The following is a 25,923-nucleotide window of genomic DNA, read 5'->3' as shown; positions in this document are numbered from 1 at the left end:
AGCACTGCAGGACTGGCTGCTCTGAGGTGCTGAGTGCGACGAAGGCCCAAGATGGCTGCCAGGCAAGGTGCACCTCCTTGGGCAGCCAGCAGCTTGCCCAACATTTCAGGGCACATGGCAGCATCCTGCTTATCAAGAGAGCAGCAGCAGGCTGTGCATTTTGTCAGGCCTGATTCCAGTACAACTGGCTCAAAAAAAAAAAAAAAAAAGTGTTATTAATCACAGTGGAAAAAAATGCAATATGAACTGCGTATCCTGAATCCACATACGTGCCCAGAATCCAACAAGTTTAGAAAAATGCTTCTGCTAACCTGAGCCTTAAAAACAGAGTTGGTAATGTCAAGAGAGGAAGTCCCAGAGAAGAGCAACATTCTAGGAAGGGACTGGAAGGGGCCTCTATGTATCAGGTCTGGTTGCCTACTGTTCAGAGACACTGCTCTGCATTTTATTTCTCACACAGATACACTTGCCTCTTCCTTAAAGCAAGTCTTGGCTTGTAAGTCTGTTATGGAATTAATCCTAGTGATCAGGCAGTTTCTAATCTAAGACTTAATTACACAAAGTTTGTACTTCCTTTTGTTCTAACACTCATTTAGCTCACAATGCTTCCACTCTTCACCTATAATTTCTACAAGAAGAGACATCTCACTACATACTGGTATAGAGTTAAAGCTTACCCATCAAAGGAAACTTCCAGGAGATAGAGCAGATAAAATATTTAGCTTTCCAGAGCAGGCAACAAAAGAAAAAAAAGCCTACCCAGAACTTGTGATTTTTTTTATACTTATTCAATGAAGGCTTTTCTCTCCTCATTTTGGATAAACGCACTCAGGTATTGTAATCATTTCTTATGTACGCGATATTCACAACAATCCACTGTAATTCTTCATATGAAGAAAATCAACTTCATGGAAGAAAGCTAATGCAACTCTATTGACCAATGATACAAAGACCAAAACAGAATCTTGCTAAAAAGAAATATGATTTTTAGAGGACATACTATCTCAAGTTTGGTACAATATTAAATTCTTCATGAAACGAAGCAAGAAGTAAATATCAGAAGTATTGTTACATATCTTTCTACTTATTCAACTCGCATGGAAAACAAAATAAGAATGGAGTAAGAAAAGTGAATAAACAAGTCAACCAGCATTCAATCACAGGCAACAGAAATTGGAATACCATATGTACACTGTTCTTTATCTGTCTGGAACATGCAACGCCGTTACCATAAACAATGAAAAAGGTGTACAATTTGAAGCAAGAAATACTTCTCCACTTCCACTAGCTTTATTGAAGCCCTCCACATTAAGTATCAATCTGCCTTTGAGGGCTGTCAAGTCAGAAGGCAGACTTGTAAGAAGACATGTTAAGTTCAAAAACCTAAGCTGTACAATCCAAAGTAATTGCATCAACAGGACAAAGGAAAAACCTTCAAATACTTCCAGTTTTAAACTGTGGCAAGTTACCAAATTTAGTATTTAATTTATAATAGGCAAATTAGAGTGTAGAAAGCTTTCTAAGAGATCATGAAACACATATACAACAGGAATACAAAAATCATACCACACATTTTTTAGGTAGGCTACTTTTACTGGAGAGCATGAAAAACAAAACCAACCTTTACAAAAGCCTGATTTCATATAGAATAAAAACATCTGCTCCTGCCTTTAATTTTAGTGTTTTAAAATCAATAGTTAATTCATACGGAGACACAAAACATTCCCACTGTAACACAAATTAACAGCTTTTTAGTGTGTCCTTCCCACAATTTGGTTAAAAAAAAAACCAAACAAACAAAGCAGATTAACCTTAAAACTGGAGTGAAGTCGGAGAGAATTTGAAAAGGAAATAAAAAACCTCTTAGACTGAAAACTACCAAGTTTAAAGGTGGAGTGGGCTTCAAGAAAACTTCACTCAAGCAAGCTAAATGAGAATATTCCTCACATTGGTTTCATAACACTTCCCATTTCACAACTGAACCCACCAATACAACTGAGATAGCTGAGGTACAACAGTCAAAACAGAGCATAAAACCCATTTAATGAAAATGAAGGTGAACTGCTTTCTTGAACAGCAACATATGAACCTATAGCAGAGCAAGTAACAATTTTAGTGACAACATAAAAATAGTTCGCAAGCTAGGATACCTTACTATGGACTAAATCCATTTATTCAGCACTATAAGGACAAAATTAAACTTAGCTTTTAAAAGGCATTTTCTGAAAAAAAAATTGTACAGTTAAACTACCACCTGCCAGGTTTGCATGCTTTTTAAGGATGCACTTTTCACTTAGTAGAATATAAAAAACAGCAAAACAGTGCAGAATTTTCTAAAAAATATTTTAAATAAATTTACACTTCAGTATAAGATTATTCAAGTTAAGAATCAATCACCACATTTAGTGTAACTCATTTACTTCCGTTATCCTCATTGCACATCAAAAACAGTTTCTAATTCTGTCGAGACTAGAAAAGTGGTTTCCTTGACCTATGCTGGCCCAACAAGCCAGTAGAGATCGCTCCACAGATGTCATTTTGGTCTTCTGCAGACAATTAAAACCTGAACTCATCAACTACTTCTCATTAAAAAATTATAACAAAAAAAAACCAAAAAAAACAGAAGGCAAAATTTAGAAGGACTCTTATAAGCACAGATCCTCAGCAAGGATCCATTCAGGTAGCCTTCCTATGATTTCACAGGTATAGTTCAAAATTTATGACTGTCCTCTTTAACCAATGCACCCATGAAAATAATAACTCTCTAGGTATATTCCTCTGATTCAAAAATAATGGACAAACTTACTGCATTTTAAGCTTTTACTTCTGGAAACCAAATAGCTTTCTAAAAACACTTGATTCCTAACACTGACAAGCAAAATTGACCACCACCACCTTCTTCCTTTTCTGCAGTCTCAGAAAGCTTGTTTTAAGTTACAGTACTGCAAGGCACATACAGAAACTCTTCCTTTCAAATACATAGCATATATATTCCCTGAAATAATTTTAAAACTCTCAAAACAATAAAAAATGCTACAAAGTTAGTAACTTCTATTTAAAAACATTGTTCCCACAGAACATGCACTTTTGTGGAAAATAGCTTTGCAAATATTTATATTTTTCTTCTTTACACTCATACTGTAAATATATTGAATATTTTTAAAACTACTGTATCAATTCACATTAAGTTATTGCCTTCATTATATGATTGCATCAACTCCAGAAATTATAAAGTTAACAGATTTGTTAATAAGGTGGAATGGGAGACTATGCATGTAGTTTAACCCATCTGAAAGGACTTGCACATACAACAACGCCAGCAGAGTCAAAATGAACTTGCTATCATAAGGTCTGTGGAAAATGATGTAAATGCATTTGTTTAATGCAGAGGTGTTAGAACCTACTTAAAAATCTCAATTTTCTGTCTTTCGGGAAAGCATATCTTACTATAAAAGCAACTGAATTTTTAAGAGGTAGTTTTTTTTTTTCCATTATGCGCTTATTTATTTCAAATAAAACATAAGCAAGAAAGCCTCAACATTTGCTTTTAGACATGGATGAAGTCTCAAAACTTCGTACAATAAGTTCAACATTTTAACTGTCCTCAGTGGTACCGGGCTGCTTTAGAACCAGTGTATTCCAGGTCATCTGCCTAGTCAAAAGACTAATCTACCAACAGTACTGAATCCACCCCCTCCTCCTCCACCTGCTGGTCCACAACTTCCCGGGGGATCGTTGTCATCAAATCCATTGGGGCGGAAAGAGCACGAGGCTGAGGCAGCTTGAAGTGCTTGCGTTCGAGCACTAAGCTCTTGCTCCTGAAATCAAAGCAAAAATATATATATATATTCTATTTAAGACGCCCTCGTTCTTGCTTGCCAACCGGAAATCAAAGAATATTTAATCAAAGTTAATTATTTAAAACCCACGTTTTAGTTCCACTGAGTCAACTACATACAAGTGTAGCACACAAGAAAAAAACACAATAAAGATAAACAAGTATTTAGTTTTACATTCAGTGTAGACTGCTTACTTTCGAGTTACTGTGATGCTAACCTTCCACTAACATCAGTGTGCAGTGTTCTCTAATGCTCTAAAGACAGTATCAGTTGGATTCTGGAAAACTTGTGGAGGTACCTACATGAGCAGCAGAGGTAAGAAAAGAGCTTCCTGACACCTTTATTAATCAGATGATAGGCTTCTAAGAATCTAAAAACTGGATGAGCAAAGGCTCTTCCCCCAGTGATATTACACACTCGTTTTTCACTCCAACTAGTTTCACATACTTTGCAGTAGTTTGTCTTTAGCATCCCTTCCTGAAATTGGCTAAGAGCTTCAAAAGTTAAGCGAGGCAAGATAGAGGTAGGATTCTGGAAAACTGACATGTCAGCAAAAGCTTAATTTAGGAAACAATAAAAGTGTTTAGGTGCTAAGAATCAGACTGACAGAACTTCATGTGACGACTGGCCATAACACACTACCCCTTAAGGCAATGAGAGAAAATATTAACAGGGTTTTCATAATTACACTGGTCACCTTGAGTTTTTACTTCGCTTCTCCACCTCCCGGTGAAAGCAAGGAACAGCACCAAGAACCTCAAAGACTTGTTATACTACTGTGAAAGCACTAGGCTTACATTTCTCCATGCACTTTCATAGGTGCTAAAGATATTTAAGCATTGAGTTGGAAATGTTACTATGAATGCATTCATACATCAATGGAAGTAGTCAACTCTGAAAAACTTCACGTGATTTGGAACTGAAGCTGAAGAAGCCATGTTATCTTATGCTACCCTATGCAGCCAAGAGAAGTATAAAAAAAAAATAGGACAGATACTTCAACTACTGAGAAAACAGCAGCAAAGCTGCTCTCTTTTTGTCAAATACTTGCAGCTATTCTAAAGGAACTTCACACTGAGGTTTCACCCTTAGTTCTCACTTTGAACTTTACTACTTGTAATTTGAATAGGTCTTCAGCTCATACAGGAGCAGCTTAATGAATCAAACACCAAACAAGAGAACGGTTTTACTGTTACACAGCCTAAACAGTGTAGTCTGTTTTGAGCACTGCTACATTTTACTATTGAAGACAGCATTTTACTAATTTTTTTTTAAACAACCTTACGAGATGACTACAAGGTAGAGCTCTCAGGACAGAAAAGCAAAGCAAACCAAAAGCAGAATCCAGTTACTAACAAGTAGTCTTCACTTTAAATGTCACTTTAAGGTGACAACATTTGTAAAATCACAGTTGTATAAATTCAGTGTCTCTTCAAGTGAAAACGCTTGTAAAAACACTAAGTTTTTTTATATACTTCTACCTATTTTATTAATTTGTTAGAGGCAATGAATATCAGTAGCTTGAAAAGCTTTTCCTGCACAGAATTACAAGAACCAAAAGGACCAGCACAAACACCTTCATTAAAAATTGTTTCAACTAAAATGCGCCAGACTTTTTACCTCATGCTATCCATCTAATGGTGACAGCTCATTAACTTACTAAGACCAGAATCAACACAGAAGCCAAACTCGTCATTTACTAGGTTAATATACTAGAATACTCAGAAGCTACCTTTTCACCCCTCACCCCCTTATAAACTGTTTCTTGTAAGTCTTAAGGAGACTATTCTTCACATATTACCTTAATCTTACCTGCAAGTATAGTTTGTTATCTTTTGTAATCGCATCCATGAGGTCTTTTTGTAGGGGAGGGTCTCCATTCACCCAGAGTCCATTTGCTGAATTTGTGTTGTAGCCACAGGTACTATTTTGTTTTTTGTAAATCAGAACATAAGCAGTGTCCTTTGGAAACCTACTGGTAATTTTCTGGACTGACTGAAATGAGGTAAATGTCACTCTGCTATCATTGAATAAAAACCATTCTTTCGGCATCTCAGTGTCCAGCTCATTTTCTATAACAGTACAGGGACTCTCCTCTGCTAACAATTTATTCTGAGGAGAAATTAAAGAAAAAGCTTTAGACTGGTGACACTGTCCTGAAGAACCCGAACCAGTCACGTTTCTAGCATATGAATAGTAATGTCCACTTTCAGAGGATACACCAGAGTGCACCACCACAGAACTTAGCACATAGGGCACCAGCTGTGGGCAGGACACTTCATCAGCACCTGAGGGCTTTAACTTTTTAGCAAGATTTTCTCCAATATCAGAAATCTCAACATCAACAGACCAACTTCCTGAAACCACAGCTAGAGGGGATGTCGCTCTTTTGACTGGCAGTTCCAAAAGAAGTGGCAGAGAAACGCTGTCCAAGATTTTACGTCTTACATGACACTTTGGATCGTATGAAAATCTCAGAAGAGTGAGAATGAGGTATTCAGGTTCCTCAACGATTTGCATAGTTTTCTCAGCATTTTGTAGAGAGGCACACTTCTCACAATAATACTTATTGTCTCCACTAAGGATCTCAGGTGCCAGAAAATAATTCAATAAGTCCGTTACCGATGGGGTGCTTTTCCCTACTAATGCAGAAGAAACATCCCTATTATCTTGATCCTTGTTAAATTCAGATTTTGTCTCAGAGTTTGGCTCAGCAGAAAAATCCTTAAGGATTCCTTCATTTGTAAGTGCGTTGCATCCACTGTTTATTTCCAATCTACTGAGAGGTGTTTCTCCAGCAGAACTTGCTGAAATAGTAGTTTGCACCACAGAGCTGTCTTTCATTTCTGCATGTTCCACACATTTCACACTAGCGCTTTCCAAGGACGTCGGAGGACAGAAAGCCAAAGAGAGATCTGTAAAAGCTTCCTCCTTTTGAGATGTGCTTTTGCAGTTCAAACAGCATATAGTAGTCTTCAGTTTTCCTCCAAACATTCTCTCTATGAGAGTTCTTTCTTCACTCCCCTTACAAAGTGCTTCGGCAAATACCTGTGCTTTATGGATAGTTTCTTGTGCCTGGGACTCTTCATTCCTCCTACTTTCAGCAGCCTTTGCTGAAGACAACGCTTTCAAAGTTTTCTCTTCTTCATGCAGCCTGAAGACAAAAAGAGATCTGAGTAGCTACACTGTTCTCCCCAAAAATATTGCTGCACCACTCAAGATTTTTTTTTCAGTTACACTTAAAATTAGACTGTTAAACAGATAGAAACATCTTACATTAAAAAAACAATTTTATTGGTTATATAATCAAGCTTAACTATACAGTTCAGTACTATCCAACAATATATATAAAGTCAAAGCATAAAGGCATTTCATGCAAATTCCATTATATCTAACACAATAAATATACTGTGTGAACCAGCAAGTATTTAGAAGTCTAACAATCAATTTTTATTAACCGTTACTTTAAGAAATCAGTTCCCCATTTGCCTGGTTCCTTATGTCAAATTTTGTAAGAAAAAAAGTAGCTGTTTAAGTAGTGCTATATTATTTCTGAGGAGAAGGTCTGGATTGTGCAGCTAAGAAAGTTACAAACTATAGCAAAAGAAATCCAAGACAGGGAAAAAAAGGACACTTGCACAACTGAGTTTAATTCAGTCTCAGTAAAAATATCAGCAAGTCAAAATTAACAAGTTACTAATATATTCTGTGTTTTTTGTTTTGTTTTGTTTTACCTGTCATTAATTTACTTAAACTATTAAGACACATACGTATCTTCCTAACTTATCTGACCCATATGAATTATAGCTGTATACACTAACATGAAATTTCAGACAAATGACTGAACAGCTTTCAGCAACCACAGAAGCTTTAAGATGGGATCGCAGCTAACGTAACTAACACCCAAGTTTAGGATTTTTAGAACAAAAACATAATCACCAATCTAACCTGCTTTCAATGACATGGAGACAAGGCTGTATTCAGACTTAACCATGGACTAAACACACAAAGGTTTCACAGATCATACACCTATCACAAAATTGGAGACAGTCAGGAAATGAACCCAGAACTCCCAATGTTCACTCACACAAAAGAGCTCTTCGATGACTGCACCTAATGTCAACTTCACCATTCTATGAGAGGGTTTCCAGCCATTAATGACATAACTATACCTGTTGAGCAGGAACCGGAGATATTCTGAGCAATCCTGTTGTGATTGAGGGGTGAACCATGGTGGTCTGGAAGCCTCAAGGAAAATTCTAGGAGCGTACGCCTCCCTCTGTTAGCACAGAAGTGTTATGTAGGAATTACTTAATGATTATTTGCATATTGACAGCTGGACTGGTTTACATTATTCTAAAGGAATTGTAGCATGGTACATCTACATACAGACTGTTTCTGTATCACAATCGTGAGGATAAAGAATAGTATTGGTTCATTAATTTTGTAACAATTTTCTCTAGTACAAAGATAAAAGTAGTGGATCCTGTAAGCAAACAGTAAGTGTGTAGCTAGCATAAGCCGGATATTATGCCTAAAAACAAGTTGTTATTCTTGCTGGAAAACTTAAAAACAGAACACAGCATTTATTTTTTCGCAAGAATACCAGTAACTCGTTAATATCAGATTAATATTTAAGGTGACCTATCCTCATTTTCACAGGGAGTTTGCTGGTATTAACCATAGAGTATCTTTCATCTTTCTAATACTAGTAAAATATTTTGTTTGGAAATAAACCTTAATAAATGAAGCAACTCGAAATACAATAGAATTTCAAGCAGAAATCACTTTAGAAGGTGACAGCTTATTCTATGAAGTTGCATAAAATCAACTGGTATATCACATCAGGTCTTGTTGGGATTTTTTTTATTTTGCCTTCTGAAAAAAAACCTTCTACAGCCCGCAGTGTCCCACTTATGAAATAGATTTCTCTAATTCCATCATGACCTGAACATTTGGAGGCAGACTCAGTCCCTACAAATCTACATTTTTTAATATATTCAAGAGTATGCTTATGGCATCACATTTGTTCTTAAGTTCTAGCACACAAACCTAAGCTTAAGAAAAAGAGCAAATGCAAAATTCACCTACCTGGGTATGGGCCAAAAATGCAAAAAGATGCTGTAATTTTCTCATCAATGAATTACAACCATTTAGATTCAGAGATAAAACATGTCTTCTGAAACTGAAAGAAGAGGCAGACAGTTGCCCTAATAGATTTATAGCAATAATGCAGTCAAAATTCCAGCTCAAATTACTTCAGTTTCAAAGAAGGTAAAACATGCAACACTTTCCCTCAATTCCTGGACTATGCTCTATTGCAGAAATGCAAAACAATTGTACAGTAGGAACTTATCACTAAAAAGTTCTTATGAATATTCAAATGTTTAGAAATTAACATTTTTTTACCAATGCTTCTAGATTATAACAAAAAGATAATCCTGAAATTTTTACAATATTAAAGGGAACAAAGAAAAAAATGACTTATCTAGAATCAGGAAGTCAGATATATCACTCTCATTTTAGATACTGAAGAAATAGTATTTCTGTTAACTCTGACTCAGTCTATCATAATTTCAATGCACATATCTTTTAGACAATGGGCAGAAAGGGTCAGGATTTTTAACAGCTAAAACTGCAGTTCCACAGAGTTGGATTTTAACAAAGCAGTCAGTAATTACCGTGCAGAGAAATACTCACTCAGCCCTGGGTAGCTGAGTAACCCAGGGCATGTTTATATTCTATGTAAAGCAAGACAATCTCAATAGTTAACCAGCAGTAGTTAACAAGAATAGTGCTATAGTTAACCAGCTCTCGTGGAAAGAGCTGGTAAAAAGGACTTACTCAGTAGCCATGTAAAGTGCCTGAATAATGCTGTTCATGTAGCAGGTATTCCCTAGGTTAATCAGGCCCGTCTTTCCAGTTTCAGATTTTCCAGGAAGTCTAGATAAACAAGATGGCAAAGAATTGGATTGAGAAGTCCAGGCACTCTGACTGAGAATCAGCTTCATTTTTTCTTCGCTGGGCTTGGGCATATCCTACAAGAGAAACATGAACAAAATAGGTGTTTATACTTGCTTTTATACTAGTTATTGACACCCAGCAGTCTTCTACGTTTTCCCTTGCCCCCCTTCTATCCTTGAGGTTCTTGCTAGCCCAGGAAACATGTTACAATTGCCTTTTGAGAATACTTAGAGCACAAATATCTATAGCCAGTCAAAAGCTAATGCCATGTACTATGGCAAAAAAAAAAACAAACCACAACAAGCACAAAAACAAGCAACCAAGAAACCCAAAACAATCCTCAAGGCTTGGTTTTGTTTTGTCACCTCCCAAATGACACGAATTAGGGGGTGGGTAGATACCTTTGATCAGCTTACTCAGGCAATCCCTTTTGCCCCCAAAACATCTCCTCAAATTCTATGAAGAACCTAAATATCCTTATTCTGCTGGAGACAGAATCCTGCTCTGTCAAATCAAAGTGTAAGAATGAAAAGAAAAAAAAAAAAAAGTAAAAACACTAAGTATACAAGAGGCTTCTTAAACATTCAAGGTGTTAAAATCAGGCAATGATAACCAAGATATTGTTTCCTACTTTTTTTGTTTGTTTGTTTTAGATGTTTGTTAAGAAAATGTGCATTATATAATGAAATTTGAGAGCTGCTCTGTAAGTAATGTCTCCCATTTTATTATGTTGGCCCAAGATGTGGAAAGCAGATTATATAACTTCGCTGATTTCACACTTTTCTGAAAGGCTGTTATAATTGCCTTTTGGACACTCAGGACAACTTCTATTTTGCTTTGCTTTTGAATATTTCAAGCAGTTAGAATTACCATTAAATTATGCAGTTAATTCTTTCCTCAAAGGATATTCTACAGAGGCTAGATCATAGCCTTCACATTTGAGATAACAAAACAGCAACATCTCATCTTTGGATCCTTACTGTACCTTAAAAACTTCCAGAATGGGTTCATAGAGCTCTGGAAAACCTGAATAATGATACATCATACAATGTATCAACTCAGCCAACTGCATCAAGAACGCTGCACTGGAAGGCAAGCCATCACTTTTGAAGGAGTGAACCAAGCTGACCACATGTGGAACAATCTAAATGGGAAATGAACAAAAGAAAAGTGTTTAAAAGCAATTCCATTTTCTGATTTTGTTCTACGAACAGTATTGTTTTGCACATAGCAGGGAAGGTTTTGTTCTCACGTAAAAAAGTGACTGAGAAACAACAAAAATATATGCATTATTCTCTTAAAAAAGCACAGTTTAGTATTTAATGCTCTCCTCAGCTCATAAACCAAGTTCTGGAACTTCATGAACTCAGAAAACACACGTTCAGTTTTCCCATCAGTCATGCATCCATAGTACTCATCTTATTAACCCATCTCAGAACTGTGGACCTGTTGGAGTGTGTCCAGAGGAGAGCTACAAACATGGATGCAGGGGATGGAACACCTCCCCTATGAAGACAGGTTGAGAGCGCGGGGGCTGCTCAGACTGGAGGAGACAAGGCTCAAGAAAGACCTAACAGTGGCCTTTCAGTATCTAAAGTAGGGCTGTAAGAAAGAAGGGGACAGACTCTTTACAAGGGAATGGTTTCAAACTAAAAGGAGATTTAGAATGCATATAAGGAAGCAGGTTTGTTTTTTGTTTGTTTTTAGAACAGGGACGGTAAGGCATTGTAACAGGTTGCCCACAGATGTGGTGAAACACCAGTCCTTTACATACATTCAAGGTCAGGATTCTGAGCAGCCTCATGTAGCTGTAGGTGTCCCTGTACACTGCAGGGCAGTTGGACTAGATAACCTTTAAGTGGCTCCAACCATGATATGATTCTGTGATTAATGACACTACAACAGCAACCATTTCACTTCTGTGCTGCCACTAACAGCTGTATATCCTGCTCTAATTTCATAGATGGAGTTAAAAAAACCCGCTCAATTTTTCTTTAACTGACTCTAATACTTGCAATCCCAAGCAAAAGCATACATGTATTCTATTGCAATTAAGATAGAAGTCGGTTTGTAGCTCCACCTAGCGTCAGAGCCAAGACAGCAGTACCAACACAAGCTTATGAAGTCTGCCATCAGTGCCGCCTATTAGCACATGAGTTCCAATACACTGCTGCTGAAAATGGCATGTAAAACAAATATTTACTCACTTCTCTCATCTTCAATGCTGTTCTGTCTCCATTTTTAAATGAGACTTTCTTTAAATTATTTTTTACACTTAAGACTCAACTTAAGAAAACACCAAGTAGAAAGTTATCTCAGTAGCAGCTTCTCAGAGTGAACTAAACTATTTTAGAAGTCTTTTGACTTCCACCGGATTCTCTGCAGAACAAAAGGATAGAACTATTTCTCACCACAAACAAGTTACAAACTGTTTGGCAGTAAAGACAAGAAACATACAGAAAACTGTATAAAATAATCATATTCTTACAAGTACACTAATTACAAGAATTAATTACAAGAATTAATCTGATGTTCTGGCATCAGAACCAAGGGCCAAGGACAAAATATTCATTACTTCTTTTGCAAATACCAGTTGTTCTTTAAGTATAAATATTCTTTTTTTATCTTAGAAGCAGACCCTAGTTGCTGTAAAAAAAAAAAAAAAAGATACCTACTGTTTTAAAGTGACAACACTAAGATTAACTGTTCAACCAACTACAGAATGAGAAGCTCCAATTAAAAATTTATTACTTGACAGAAATGAGAAACTGTCTTCCAAAATGCTATTTGCAAACATTAGATGTACAATACAGGAATTTTGCATTAAGCACATAGGAAGAGTAGAGAACAGAAGCCCACATCTGTATAACCTACAATCAAAATCTTGGTTACAGCAAGCTGCGTAATAGTCAAAGTTGAACTCTAAATATATGCAAAATTATCATTTTTGGCTGAGGTGGAATCAAAGTTTCATACTTCAGAATAATCTGTAATTAAGTCGCACATTGTGAGCACAAAACAACATTTTTCTTCTATTAAAAAAATGCATGTAAGGATCAAGCATTGGGATGGAAAATATTAAGTTAGATACACTGCAAAACAAATTCAGCAGCTTTTATTGAAGTCTTTATTTAACCAGTATTTTATAATAAATGATCTGTATGTAAAACAAGTAGCTCAAGTGCAGGAAAACATGACAGGATACTGAATGATTGTATATTGTAAAAACAATTGTTTAATATTAAAAGAAAATGGTAATGGCTAACTCTGGAAAACATGTATGCTATTTTGCCAAAGCATTACATTGTAGAAGTTTTCCCGGTTAAAAGAAAAACACATTCCTAGAGTAAGTCTTCTGTCCACCTCATATTTTACATTCCTTGGAAGAACAGAAAAGTTAACAAAAATATAAGATATTTATATTTTGAGCATGCTCAAAGCAACTTGCTTATTTCATCTGTTTTGCATCCTAGGTCAGGATTAGGGCAGGGGAGGGAACAGAGAGAAGCTTAAGACTGGTCATTAAAAAAATACCGTAACAGACTTAAGACAATTACTCTGACTAACTTATGCAACACATTTGGGATTGCTTCAAGCCTAGGAGCCTTGTAGACAGCTTAAAAAAAAACAAAACAACACCTGCATGCCAGGATGTTGTTATGATTGAGTCTCAGAGAGCCATCTCTCACTTAAAAACAACTTCAAGCTAGGCACTGACTTTGAGGAAAAAGTGAATGTGTTACACATCCTGCTGAACAAATGCAGTCAGTCACTCAGAGCTTAAATCGAAGTCCCTAAATTCTATTTCTTTTTACATACAATTTAAAAATCCCACGTGAAATATATTTCATAGAACTGAACCATTTCTTCAGGAACTTACCAAATGAAAAGCTTCTGGAGAATGCTGGAAGCTAAGTAACATATGAGAAAGAACAGCAAGGGCACCAGGTCTTACTAAAGGGAACCAAAGTCGGTTAAAGACCTAAAAAAACCAAAACAAACAACACTTTTAGTGAATTTAGAAAGTAAGATATTAATTGAATTGTAAACAGATTTCCAAACTGACAACCATTTGAAACAAAGAAACATTACATGTAACTGAAAGCTATTTTACATCATCTATGCAGGACAACAACACCATAGGCTCTAACGTAAAAAAAAAAAAAAGCATGCAGTTGCATAGCTGTTAAAAAATCCTTTTCCTCGCCTTTACTTTTATTCTTTTCCAACATACCAGTTCAATCTTCATCAGAGTGACATCAATAAGTATAGTAAATTTCTGGACTGCAGCTAGTCCTTTCAGCAGTGCAATAACCCACGTTTCCACATGCTGAGCCAGAGGCCAAGACAACCAGTCAATCATTCTGAAAGATAAGGAAGAACTGTTAATGAAACAAAACCAAAGTATTTAGTATAGAACTAAAAGGTTCTATACACACAGAGATACATAACAGGTAATGAAATAATGAAAAAATACACAAGCAAATGAAATTAAGTACTGTGTAGTCTTTGTATTCAAGATGTAGCCAGCTTTTACATACCTTAAGACAAGATTCATTTTATGGCAAAAAACTTAGAACTAAAGATGAAAAAGTGTCATTAATTGGAAATATTCCCTCCTATAGAATTTACCACAGATAAGACCAAAACTGACTTGTTTAAAAAGACTAAACTAACTAGTTTAAAAAGACACAGTATGTTAAAACAATTTTTTTTTTCCCCCAGCAAGACTGTGGCACCTCCATCTCTACAGAAAGCTCTTAACTCAACTGGGCAACACCTCGAACAACGAGACCCAACTTCAGTGCTTAGCCTCACTTGGAACAGGACTGCTCTGGACAATATCCGAAGGATGCTTTCAGTCTACAGAATGCTACAGTTGTGTTCTATAATTCTATGGAAAGGGGAAGTTAGAAGTAGATTTACTGTCTTCTGAAAAAGATCCACAAAGATTAATTTCTTACAAGTTTAAGTTCTAAGCTGAACAGATGACAAGTAACCAGTCTAACAGTTGGTATGATTATGAACAGGCTCAGTTAGCAGGCTTCTACCCCACTTGATAGAATGAGAAAAGTACTAAAAGGATGCTATACGAATGCATCTTGCCACACACCAGACACACACAGCTTTTACATATAGTCAAATATGTTCTGCCATCACCAGCCAAGAGGAACATAGAGAATCTAACTGCTTTAAGCAGTCGCTTTTCCATGTACACACAACTGTAGGAGAAAGCTACTATCACACAACTTCATAATGTTACTCAAACACCAGGTAATCTATCAGTACTATGTGGTGAGGGAACACAAGCTGCTATTTTTTTCTGAAGAAGAAAAGACAAGTTCCAGAGTGAAACATGACATAAAAGCTTTGGAAGAGAATTCATCTGTACAAGCCATCTGAAAATCATCAGCTGCACATGCCACATGGCTTGTGATGTTTAATCTGAAAAAAAAACAGTAGACAAGTCCTACACTCATCTTGGAGAATAAAGGGTTCCAATCAGTCTGAAAAGAAAGTTTCAGAGCTCAGCTTCAAAGTTAAAGAAGTGAGTTTAGCAAGACCAGACACGAATTGTGGGCATGCTGTTTTATCATAAAAATAAAGCCAAAAAATGCTAGAATTTACAAGTAGTTGGTAATTTGCAACTGAGAAGTGTATAGTATATATATATTCTAAATTTTGTCTTGCAATTACAATCACAGAATCACAGAATTGTAGGGGTTGGAAGGGACCTCTAGAGATCATCGAGACCAACCCCCCTGCCAAAGCAGGTTCCCTACACCAGGTCGCACAGGTAGGCGTCCAGGCGAGACTTGAATATCTCCAGAGAAGGAGACTCCACAACCTCCCTGGGCAGCCTGTTCCAGTGCTCCATCACCCTCACCGTAAAGAAGTTCTTACGCACATTCGTGCGAAACTTCCTGTGCTGCAGCTTATGCCCGTTTCCCCTCGTCCTGTCTCCACGTACCTCTGAAAAGAGACTGGCCTCACCGCTATGGCCGCCACACCTCAGATATTTATAAACCTGGATCAGGTCCCCTCTCAGTCGTCTTTTCTCAAGGCTAAACAGACCCAGTTCACTTAGCCTTTCTTCATAGGGGAGATGCTCCAGGCCCTTCACCATCTTTGTGGCCCTCCGCTGGACTCTTCCCGAGAGATCCCTGTCTTTTTTGTACTGGGGAGCCCAGAACTGGACACAGTACTCCAGAAGAGGCCTTACCAGGGCAGAGTAGAGGGGGAGGATCACCTCCCTCGACCCGCTGGACACGCTCTTCTTAATGCGCCCCAGAATGCCATTGGCCTTTTTGGCCACGAGAGCACACTGCTGGCTCATGGCCAACCTGTCGTCCACCAGGACGCCCAGGTCCCTCTCTGCAGAGCTCCTCTCCAGCAGCTCATCCCCCAGCCTGTATTGGTGCATGCAATTATTCCTCCCTAGGTGTAAGACCCTACACCTGCTTTTGTTGAACCTCATCCAGTTTCTTACCGCCCAGCTCTCCAGCCTGTCCAGGTCTCGCTGAATGGCAGCACAGCCTTCAGGCGTGTCAGTCAATCCTCCCAACTTCGTATCATCAGCAAACTTGCTGAGGGTGGCCACTATCCCCTCATCAAGGTCACTGATGAAGATGTTGAACAAGACCGGACCCAGCACAGACCCCTGGGGGACACCACTGGTTACAGGTCTCCAGCCAGACTCTGCACCGCCGCCGCCGACCCTCTGCGCTCTGCCAGTCAGCCAGTTCTCAACCCACCTCACTGTCCACTCGTCTATCCCACACTTCCTCAGCTTTGTTATAAGGATGTCGTGGGAGACAGTATCAAATGCCTTTCTAAAATCAAGGTAGGCTACATCTACCGCTCTTCCCCCATCCACCCAGCATGTGACAGCATCATAGAAGGCCACCAAGTTGGTCAAGCATGACCTCCCCTTGGTGAACCCATGCTGACTACTCCTGATAACCTCCTTTTCTCCCAGTTGTCTGGAGATCTGTATCCAGCACAAACTGTTCCATCACCTTTCCAGGGACAGAGATGAGGCTGACAGGCCTATAATTACCCGGATCTTCCTTCTTGCCCTTTTTGAAGACCGGAGTGACGTCTTCACATACATGACATTTCCCTTCACAAACATGACATTTTAATACTACTATAAAATAATCACTAGGACTGCCTTTTTAAGAATCAAGAACAGATCTGCCTGGATTTCTCCAGCGTTATCACAGAAAGACTGGAAAAAACATGCCAGCGTCATAATCTTTACTCTGAATTCATGCAATGGTGCCCGTTATTCACAAAGTTAAACTCAGGTGTTTCCTATGAGCAGTCTTCCCATAAGCTTTCTAAAGTGGGGAATTCAATGTCAGCCAAAACTGCTTTCCACTGCAAGAAATTAACCGATGATATTCCTAAGCCTCAAAGCCCTATAGTCTTCAGCATTCATCCTATCTTCAATTTGTAAACATTATTTTTCAGTAGTGGCACAACGTCCTTCATGGTTAAAGACAAATGACAAAATAGTTAGATTTCCTAATTAACTTTTTAGACAAGTGAAGAGTGTTTTGTTTTTTTTAATAGAGCTCCACATAATTACCTCTGTTCTGAAATACTACCATTCTTATAATACGTGCAACTTTAACAATGCTAATGTAAAAACTCCAAATGAAAAGTACTGCTATGGGTGGTAGCTGGGGCTTCCTGTGTTCCATCCCAACATTGATTATATGACTTGACATCTTGTGTCATCTCTATTCAGTATAATTGCTATTAAACTATACACCGTTGTTACTAACAGAACAACAACTACTATTTAAGTACGATTAACATTGTAAAGAAGAGTCTCATTCTCCATGCAACTGATACACGTAGATTCCCATCCTGAAAATCCATTTCTGCTCTTAAAAATGGAGTTGATGTTCTTACAAAACGAAATGAAAAAGTGAAAAGAAAAAAGAGAACTAAACTTTCAGACATGCTTTGATCTGTCTTAAGAAGCATAAAATCTGACATCTGGTAGATGACAGCAGACACTGCAGTTATCAGATCCTCTCTGCACTGTACTTACTCAGTTCCTACTGAGTTTTTATACAAAGACAGATACGGAACACGATGATCGTGTATAAAAACAGGATTTTTTCTGTTTGTTTGTCTAGAAAAATATCCTAAATGCCTTGAGATAACCTTCTTCCTCATATCACTCTATGATGGTCTGTTATACACACGTGCTTAACAAAGACAGTATCTATGACCTTTGGACAGAATAAGATTTTCATTTCTCTCTGCATCCTAAAGCAGCAACTTCTTTTGTGAAAATATCTTCAGTGCTATCAGACAGACTCCAGCAACTTAGGTACAGATATATCCTGTGAAAAACCAACCAAACAAGAACCCTCAGACTACTACTAGGCATGCCACCTCCCAAAACAAAGGAACCACAGGAAGGTTTCGCTTCTTTACCAACACGGTAAAGGACGCAATCTTATCTGAAGCATTTTCACAATGTAGCGCAACTTCAATTTTTACTTATTCTATGTTCAAATTCAGTCAGGCTCTCCAGTGTTCATGATAGCTGTCCCTAGGAATTGAGTAACCAGGTCTCTAACCTGCAGTAACCAAAGTTCTGTTGAGTCTTATCACAAGCCTTGATGTGCTTGGAGTTCTGCATCTCTTGGAAATGAGGTAAACCTGATGACAACATAGTCATTCACTGCTCCAAACATTCCAGCAGCGTTATCATCTCCTCTATGAGCACACTCTGTGACACTGACAGTGAGATCAAGCATCCCCTCAGCACACCTGCAGATGACATCAAGCTGTACGGTGCAGTAAACATGCCTGAGATGGGATGCCATCCAGGGACACCTACACAGACACAAGCAGTGGGCCCGGAGAACCTTATGAAGCTCAATAAATTCAAGTGCATGCTCTTGCATATGAGTCACAGCAACCTGGGTTGTCATGAAACCATCTAAAAATGTAAACAGAACATTCCTAGAAAGTCAGTGCCCTGAACTAAAAATACATTCTTACAGATCAACCATTTCTTCTACGTATACACCAAGTAAGAGCACGTGGCCCTTTTGAAAGCAAGACAAAAAAACTCCTCCATGCAGCTGGTATTATGAGGCAGCACTTACAGAGTTGTTGTTCTAGTGCTACAGTTATACAACCCGAATGTGTTTAAGCTTTTAATACAACATGAATATTAAAATTACACTAACATGAAGATTAATCACCAGCACACTAACAGCAAGTTATTTGTATGCACAAAATCCTCTGAATATCCCAGCTTTGAATATTAGCCTGCCATGCATCTTCATTGAAGTTTGCTCAATCAAGCAGATTCTTTACAGGTTCCTAAACAATGGTACTATGTTTTCAAAAGAATTTCCCAATTTAAACACAACTTTTTCAGAAATATCCTCAGTATTCCACTAAGATACGTAAGAAGTATTCCACTTATATGAAGGTAGATGAAAAACATAATACTTAGAAAATATTAAAAGCTTTCTTGGACATTACAAATTTCTGAATGCCTTCTCCTGTTCAAATTCTTCACACATTTTCTGCCTGTGTTCAACAGAAAATTCTTCCAAAGCCTTCAGGATAAAATAATAGTAAAGAACTTCAATAAAGGCTTACTTATCCTTTGCCATCTTTCTACATTAACACTATTTACATTGTGGAAGACACCAGCCCAGATCACTCTCTGAATCAGTGTTAATAGCACTATAATCTTGATGTTCATTTACGTTTATATTAGTGACAGGAAGCATAATAAGCAATTGTTTTCACATCATTCCTATTTTTCCACTATTTTAACAACATGCAACAGACTGCTGGAGGTTTGAATGATGATGGAAAGAAACGCTGTCCCCCACAAACCCTACTAGAAAGTCATGAAGATACATAAGCAGAAAACAGTAAAACTCATTCTAAGCTATTTCTCTCTTCACAGATGGAAAAACCAATTATGTGATTCTCACTCTGCTTCTCAGAAAAAAGAGAACAGTTGATTTTCAAAAGCAAGGCTTTGTTTCTCACCTGGACTGCAAAGCTCTGCATTTCATAGTTTAAGCTGTCTCAAGAGCAAACATCATCTAGAAGCAACACAGCTTCCCTCTAATTTCTGTTTAAATCTCTTCTCCCTCCTGCCTCAGCAAAGCATGAGAAAGAAGCCACGCAGGCAACGAGGGCTTCTTTCTAACCTTAAACTGAAGCCTTGCTGGTAACATCCACAGCATCAGAAACATACCTTAGTTTAACAAACCAAAGAGCATAACTTCACGTGACATCATAAAAGGGTCTCCCTCTTTTTTGTTTGTTTTAACTTAATTATTTTAAACTTAAGTGAGAAGTAGCTTCAAAAAAAGGCCAGATTGAGACCTCTCTTCCGTTCCCAGTGAAATACAGTACCTGCACAGCGCTTGAGTCATACTCGCATCTTTCACATTTGGGTCTGTAGTAAGGCTCATGATGAGTACTGTAATCATCTGCAAAGGTATATGCTGCACAAGACTTGCCAGTGCAACAGAGGGTTCAAACGGAGTATCTGTAAGAGTTGAACATGCCATGTTGTAAGAATCAAGAACAAGCTCCCACAGGAAAACTTTATTTTCCCACCAGCTTTGCTGCAACAATGGAGTTCTGAAGTGATGAGCCTATCCTATGCCAAACATTACAGAATCACAGAATGGCCAGGTTGGAAGGGATCTCAAGGATCATCAATCTCCAATCCCTCCTGCCACATGCAGGGCAATCAACCTCCCCACTTAATACCAGACCAGGCTGCCCAGGACCCCATCCAAACTGGCCTTGAACACCTCCAGGGACGGGGCATCCACAGCCTCTCCGGGCAGCCTGTTCCAGCACCTCACCACTCACGTAGTGAAGAACTTCCCCCCTTTCAAAGAGTTGTAGGCTCCCTGTTTGTAGGCTCCCTTTAAGTACTGTAAGGGTGCAATTAGGTCACCCCGCATTCTATCATCCCACAGGAAAACAGACCAAAGTTTCAATGGTTTAAGTACATGAATAACACTTTTTGATCATTAATATCCCTGAAAGAAGGTGAGAGTCTGCTAACTTGTTCCTTTACTCCTGCATGGAACAGGTAAGTGCACCTAAATACCAGCACCACACACACTGGCTGCTAAGACTGGAGACAGAACACGTGAAATACTGGCTGCGCTCAACCTCAGCAACTGGCCAGTAACTGAACTGTGTTTTAAAGTTTTCTAGGGGCCTCAACTTTAGATGAACTTTCTTGGTTAACACCACAGTGCTTAGTGAATGTCTGAGGTCAGAAAGAACCGATGTAAAAATATCTACACCCCGCAGGCAGCGTATCCTTCCTAAGCTTTATGCTCTTCCAGTTCTGGAGAATGAGCAGCCCCAAGGCCTGACAATATTCTTCATTAGAGAGAGAACGATTCCCCTCCTATACCGAATTCTATCTTTATCTGTTAAGACACTCAAAACCGGTCTTCCCGCGCATCTTACACAACGTTACAGTACTTCATTCCCAAACTCACGCACAGCAACCTCCCAAACCAATCGAGCACCACAACCCCCCTACCTTCTCACCGGGTACCTCCGCATCCTTGACCATCGGTCGGCATCCGAGCACGGGAGCGAGGATTCAGTGGCCCCGGGGCAGCCCCGTGGCGCCACGGCTGCGGCCCTCCCGCTCCCTGAGCTCGAGCTCCCGGGGCCGGCGGCCGCCCCTTCCTCTTCCTCCTCCCCCTCCGACCCCGCCCCGCTCCCCGCGGCGGCGCTCACCGGCGGCGGCGATGACGGCGAAGAGCTCCTGCAGGGAGGGCAGCAGCGTGTCGGGCTCGGCCTTCCAAACGCTGCGCAGCAGCCCGCTGACCTGCGTCACCTGCGAGACGTAGAGGCGCAGCTCGGCCTCGCGGCTGCCCCGGCTCTGAAAGTGGGCGATGCTGCGCACCAGCTGCTGGCAGAAGGCGAGCGAGAGCTTCCTACCGCGGGGCAGGCACTGCGGGAAGTCGCCCAGCAGCTGGCACAGGCGAGCGCAGAGCGGCGGCGCGGGCCGCTCACACACCAGGCGCAGGGCCTCCACCTGCAGCAGCTCGAAGAGCTCCAGCACCGAGGGGCAGCTCATGATGAGGCGCAGCCCCGCCTGGATGTAGTCGAGGATGGCCGGGTCGCGGCAGCTCAGCTCGCCGTAGCCGCGCTGCAGGAGGCCGAGGACCAGCTCCCGGTCGAAGAAGGCCTCGAACTCGGCGCGGTGGTAGCGCCCGTAGGCCTCCAGCACCTGCCGGCCCACCTGCCGCTGGAAAGCGTCGGGGCCCTGTAGCACCAGGCGGGTGCCGAGCTCGAACATGGCGCGGCACTGCGCCTGGCTCAGCGGCGTCTCGGCCAGCTCCACCACCCGCCGCACGATGACGCGCTTCAGCGGCAGCGGGTGTGACGAGCTCACCAGCCCCTCCAGGATCTTGTCCATGGCGGCCGGGCGGCGGCGAACCGGCCCGGGCCTCGGCGGGGACCGCCGCCGTCGTCGCCGTCGTCGCCGCCGCCTCCCCGCGGCCCTCCCGTCGCCCCGGCGCGCTATGCCGGCCTGACGGCGGCGGCCCCGCGAGCCGCTGCGGTTCCGCCGCGAACCCAACGGCGACGGCCGAGCGTTTCCCGGCGACCCGGAAGCGGAACGGCACAAACAGGAAGCGAGGACCGCGCAAGCGCCCGCCGGCAACCTCCGTGTCGCGGCACCGGCCAATGGCGGCGCGGGGCGGGGCCGCGGTGTAGCGGGTTGCGTGTGTTGTTGCGGCGTCCCGGGGTTCCAAAGGTCTGTGGGCGAGATCTGGCCTGGCCTAGGTGACGGCAAAGGTCACGAGGCTGGAATAAAGCCGCCGTCCGCGGTCACGTAGGCTCCCCTGCTGGGCGCTTGGGCAATACTTGAAATTCAGCGTCAATAAAATCTGGAGAATGAGCCGAGCCGATCCTCGGTGTCATTTGCTGTGTAACAGGTGCAGAATCGAAACCGGCCTTCGGGCTGTGAGCTTCAGGGAATAACATAAACCAGCACAAACAGCAGAGCCAGCTGTAAGGCACTACAGCTGTCAGAAAAACTCTGCGAAACCAACATGCTGAAAATTAAATTCCCCACGTATGCACTCTAGTGTTCAGTTACAGTGCTCAGATAACCGCTCCCTTTCTCCTCCATGCTGCCGTGCTTTGCTTGCTGTACACACAGGTGAGATTGCTTCCAGAAATCATTACACTCCAGTGTAAGTTGTGTTTCTCCCAGGTAGTTACAAAGGTCAGAGACTATTACCATCAGTATCTTAATTATCTTCGTGTGTATTTCATCTTTTATCCTTGTTTGTATTGGAGATATATCATTTTTTCCCCCCCATAGGACTTTGCAGTTAATGCCTGTAAAAAGTTAACCTTGAACAAGTGGCTGGTTACAAGTTACATAACACATTGGAGCATAATGCTTTGTCTGCATTAATTGTACTAGGATTTTTTTTTTTTTCTTAAGTTCGGTTATTCAATCTCATTTCTGTTCTCCCTCTGCAATTACTGATGATATGTTCTGAAGCCAGAATGGGAGAGGAGCATGCTCAGGAGTGCAGCCTAAACTCAATGTAAGAGGGGAAGGGCTGAAATCAGGATGCTAGAAGCACAATTATGCAAAGAGACGGGGAGGATCACAGAGAGAATAGGAGAAAGTTTGGGGATGTTAGGAGCTCTGAATTTCTCAGATATGTCAGACTATATGACAAAGAGAAACAAGAAGAAGAAATGATGAAAAGCAAGGTAATGTGGCAGGCTCATGAGGCACATCATGGAGAGGTGATGAGAGAGGCATTTGCTGTGAATAACAGAAACAAGTGTGAAGAGCTAGAAAAGCTGGAAATATGGATGACTTGCAGGCATGTGAAGATATGGGGAGTGTAGAAAATGAGCAGCTACAACTTTGCTGGTTCTGTGGTGATTTGTCCTTCATTTATATGGTGCCACAGGTAGAAGGGGAGGCAGGATGCTGCCTGCTGCTGGGGCCAGTTTCTTCAGAAAGCGACAGAAAGGTCTGAAGATGTATTGCCCCAAGAAAAACAAAAAATGATAGTTGGATCCATATTGTTGGAGGTGGGGAAAAGTAGCTCTATTGAAGGAACTTGGATATGACATTTGTGTTTGCACTCAGATGACCAAGTGTACATGCTCTTTATTTAATGAGCTTATTTCACATAGTAGGACTAGTAATTACAAACAAGTGATTATGAGTTACAATGACTGCTCGAGTCACTTGAGTGACTGTTTGAGTCACAATGGCTTCAGAGCTAAAAATAGCCTGACCTGTGAGGATGATCTTAATTATAACCTTACTATTAGACATACAAATATCAATATGAGATAAATTTTGGAACACAAACTTTTCCTCTGTTTTCATTGAAATTTACCTCCACTGTATCAACATATTACTAAGTTGTGAATTATTCAGTGAATAAAATGCTCTGAAACGTTTCCTCTGAAAAAGTAAGAAAAAAAACAAAACAAGTGACATTTCATCAAAGACAAAGACTAATAGCAAATTGGAACAACAATTAGTTTTACCATAAGAGCACAAATAATAGCTGAAGGTTAACCAGAGTGACATCACTGTAATAACTCAAAAATCATGGAGGAATAAGGCAGAAAGGAAACTTTTTACTAAGAACACTGGGTTAAAAGTATCCCGTCAGTCTACATACATTTTACACCTTATATATGAGATGACTGCTTTTCAAGAGAACGTTTTGGTAAGGAAGCTATCCTGGAGGGCCATCTTCAAAACTAGTGGTGAGGATCTTGACACAACATCTGCCCATTCCTTAATTGACACCTGTGAACAAGTCTAACATGTTGAACTTGCTGCTGATATATAGTGATAGTCACATTGCAGGTACAGTGAATTTAGCATCCCTGAGAGGAAAGATCTGCATACACCTGCAGTAGGTTTAAGGCATCTGGTGCTGAGCTAGTGGCTGTGTGTCTGCAACTCTGCTAAATCTAGTTTAAAATGGGCAGCAGGCATACAAAGGAGTTGGTGGACTGGCCTCCCTCTTCTGTTAGCTTGCTGTTAGATTAGTTTTACTGTAACATGAAACTGCACCGTGAGTCCTCTAAGTAGGAACCTCTAAGTGCTAATAATGGCTCTTATAGCAAGTCCACCAGTAGCAGCAGTCAGCTTACTCAGCTGCATGGTTGGTATCGGTGAAGTATGCTTAATAGTAACCTTAATAGTAACTAGGTTCTGAAGAGCGCTCCAACATTCAATTAGATAATGTTTACCAAGTATTAATTATTTCCATTTCCTAAGTGCTGATTAAGAATGCCTGAATGTTGAATCATCATGTTCTAATTTTGCACTGCCACATGTCCCAAAAGTGACATTCGTCCAATAAACAAGAGGGCATAGGCTTATTATCCAAAAATCAAGAAAGCTCAGCATGTGGCCTCAGTATCTTACTGAAGGTAAAACTTGTTATCACGATGCAGTTATTTGTTGTTGAGGAGAGATGCTCTGATTTGGAAGATCTGTTTTCTCTCCCGTGGATACAATGAGCCATGAGTCAGTTCTGCATATATGTGTGTTCACCCTATCAAGGAGCAACATCTGACTGTACATGTCTTTATTACTTAATCTGTGTTACATTTCTACTGTTGTAATAGACACTTAGAGATGTAGCAGTAGTAATTCCAAAGACCCCAATAGTAACCACCTTGAAAAAAAGTAGTACCCCTAGCTGCAGCCAAGTAACTGACTGCTAGCAACCACAATTAACAGCTGCATTCCTCCTGATATTTATCTCATTGTATTCCCTTAAGGGAGTACCAATAACAGTTAAATTTGTCTTTGGGTAATTGGAAACTTACCTGTGCACTGACCACTTGTACAATCAATGAATATACAGATGATATAGTATATCCAGGAGTTTGGCTGACGTAATTATTATACTAGAGTAGGAAAAAAGGACACACACTCTATCCTGGGCTCACATGATAGACTCCAGTGGAGCAGATCTCAAGAAGAGATCCTTCCCCACTGGCAGTCAGCTCTTAAATGGGTCTAGGAGAGGTGCAGCCAGGCTCCACCCCTTCCTGCAGCACAGGTGAA

The 25,923-nt window shown here is 40.3% G+C and overlaps 1 protein-coding gene across 1 annotated transcript; it reads right to left on the bottom strand.

The window, feature by feature from the left end:
• Nucleotides 1-963: 963 nt before the first annotated feature.
• On the bottom strand, nt 964-22,689 carry USP38 (ubiquitin specific peptidase 38). The gene is made up of 10 exons (XM_010709516.3): nt 21,582-22,689; nt 20,220-20,355; nt 14,038-14,167; nt 13,684-13,785; nt 10,789-10,947; nt 9,684-9,877; nt 8,931-9,024; nt 8,012-8,118; nt 5,652-6,993; nt 964-3,818 (listed from the first exon to the last, which is right to left on the bottom strand). The coding sequence occupies exons 1-10, from the start codon at nt 22,264-22,266 to the stop codon at nt 3,657-3,659; spliced, it is 3,111 nt and encodes a 1,036-aa protein (XP_010707818.1). The 5' UTR covers nt 22,267-22,689; the 3' UTR covers nt 964-3,656.
• Between the last annotated feature and the right edge of the window lie 3,234 nt (nt 22,690-25,923).

Source organism: Meleagris gallopavo, chromosome 4 (assembly GCF_905368555.1).
Source record: "Meleagris gallopavo chromosome 4, MGAL_WU_HG_1.1, whole genome shotgun sequence".
Classification (NCBI taxonomy): domain Eukaryota; kingdom Metazoa; phylum Chordata; class Aves; order Galliformes; family Phasianidae; genus Meleagris; species Meleagris gallopavo.
The sequence above is the reverse complement of the archived record's forward strand: the minus strand, read 5'-3'. Positions and strand labels throughout refer to the sequence as shown.

What these genes read in the sequence shown, in the direction of transcription:
- USP38 (XM_010709516.3), bottom strand. Translation starts at nt 22,266, where the DNA reads ATGGACAAGATCCTGGAGGGGCTGGTGAGCTCGTCACACCCGCTGCCG. An exon ending in GCACTTTACATGGCTACTGA is followed by an intron (nt 9,025 to 9,683) that starts GTAAGTCCTTTT and finishes CTCTTCTTTCAG; the next exon opens with TTTCAGAAGACATGTTTTAT. An exon ending in ATAACAAACTATACTTGCAG is followed by an intron (nt 3,819 to 5,651) that starts GTAAGATTAAGG and finishes CTTTGATTTCAG; the next exon opens with GAGCAAGAGCTTAGTGCTCG.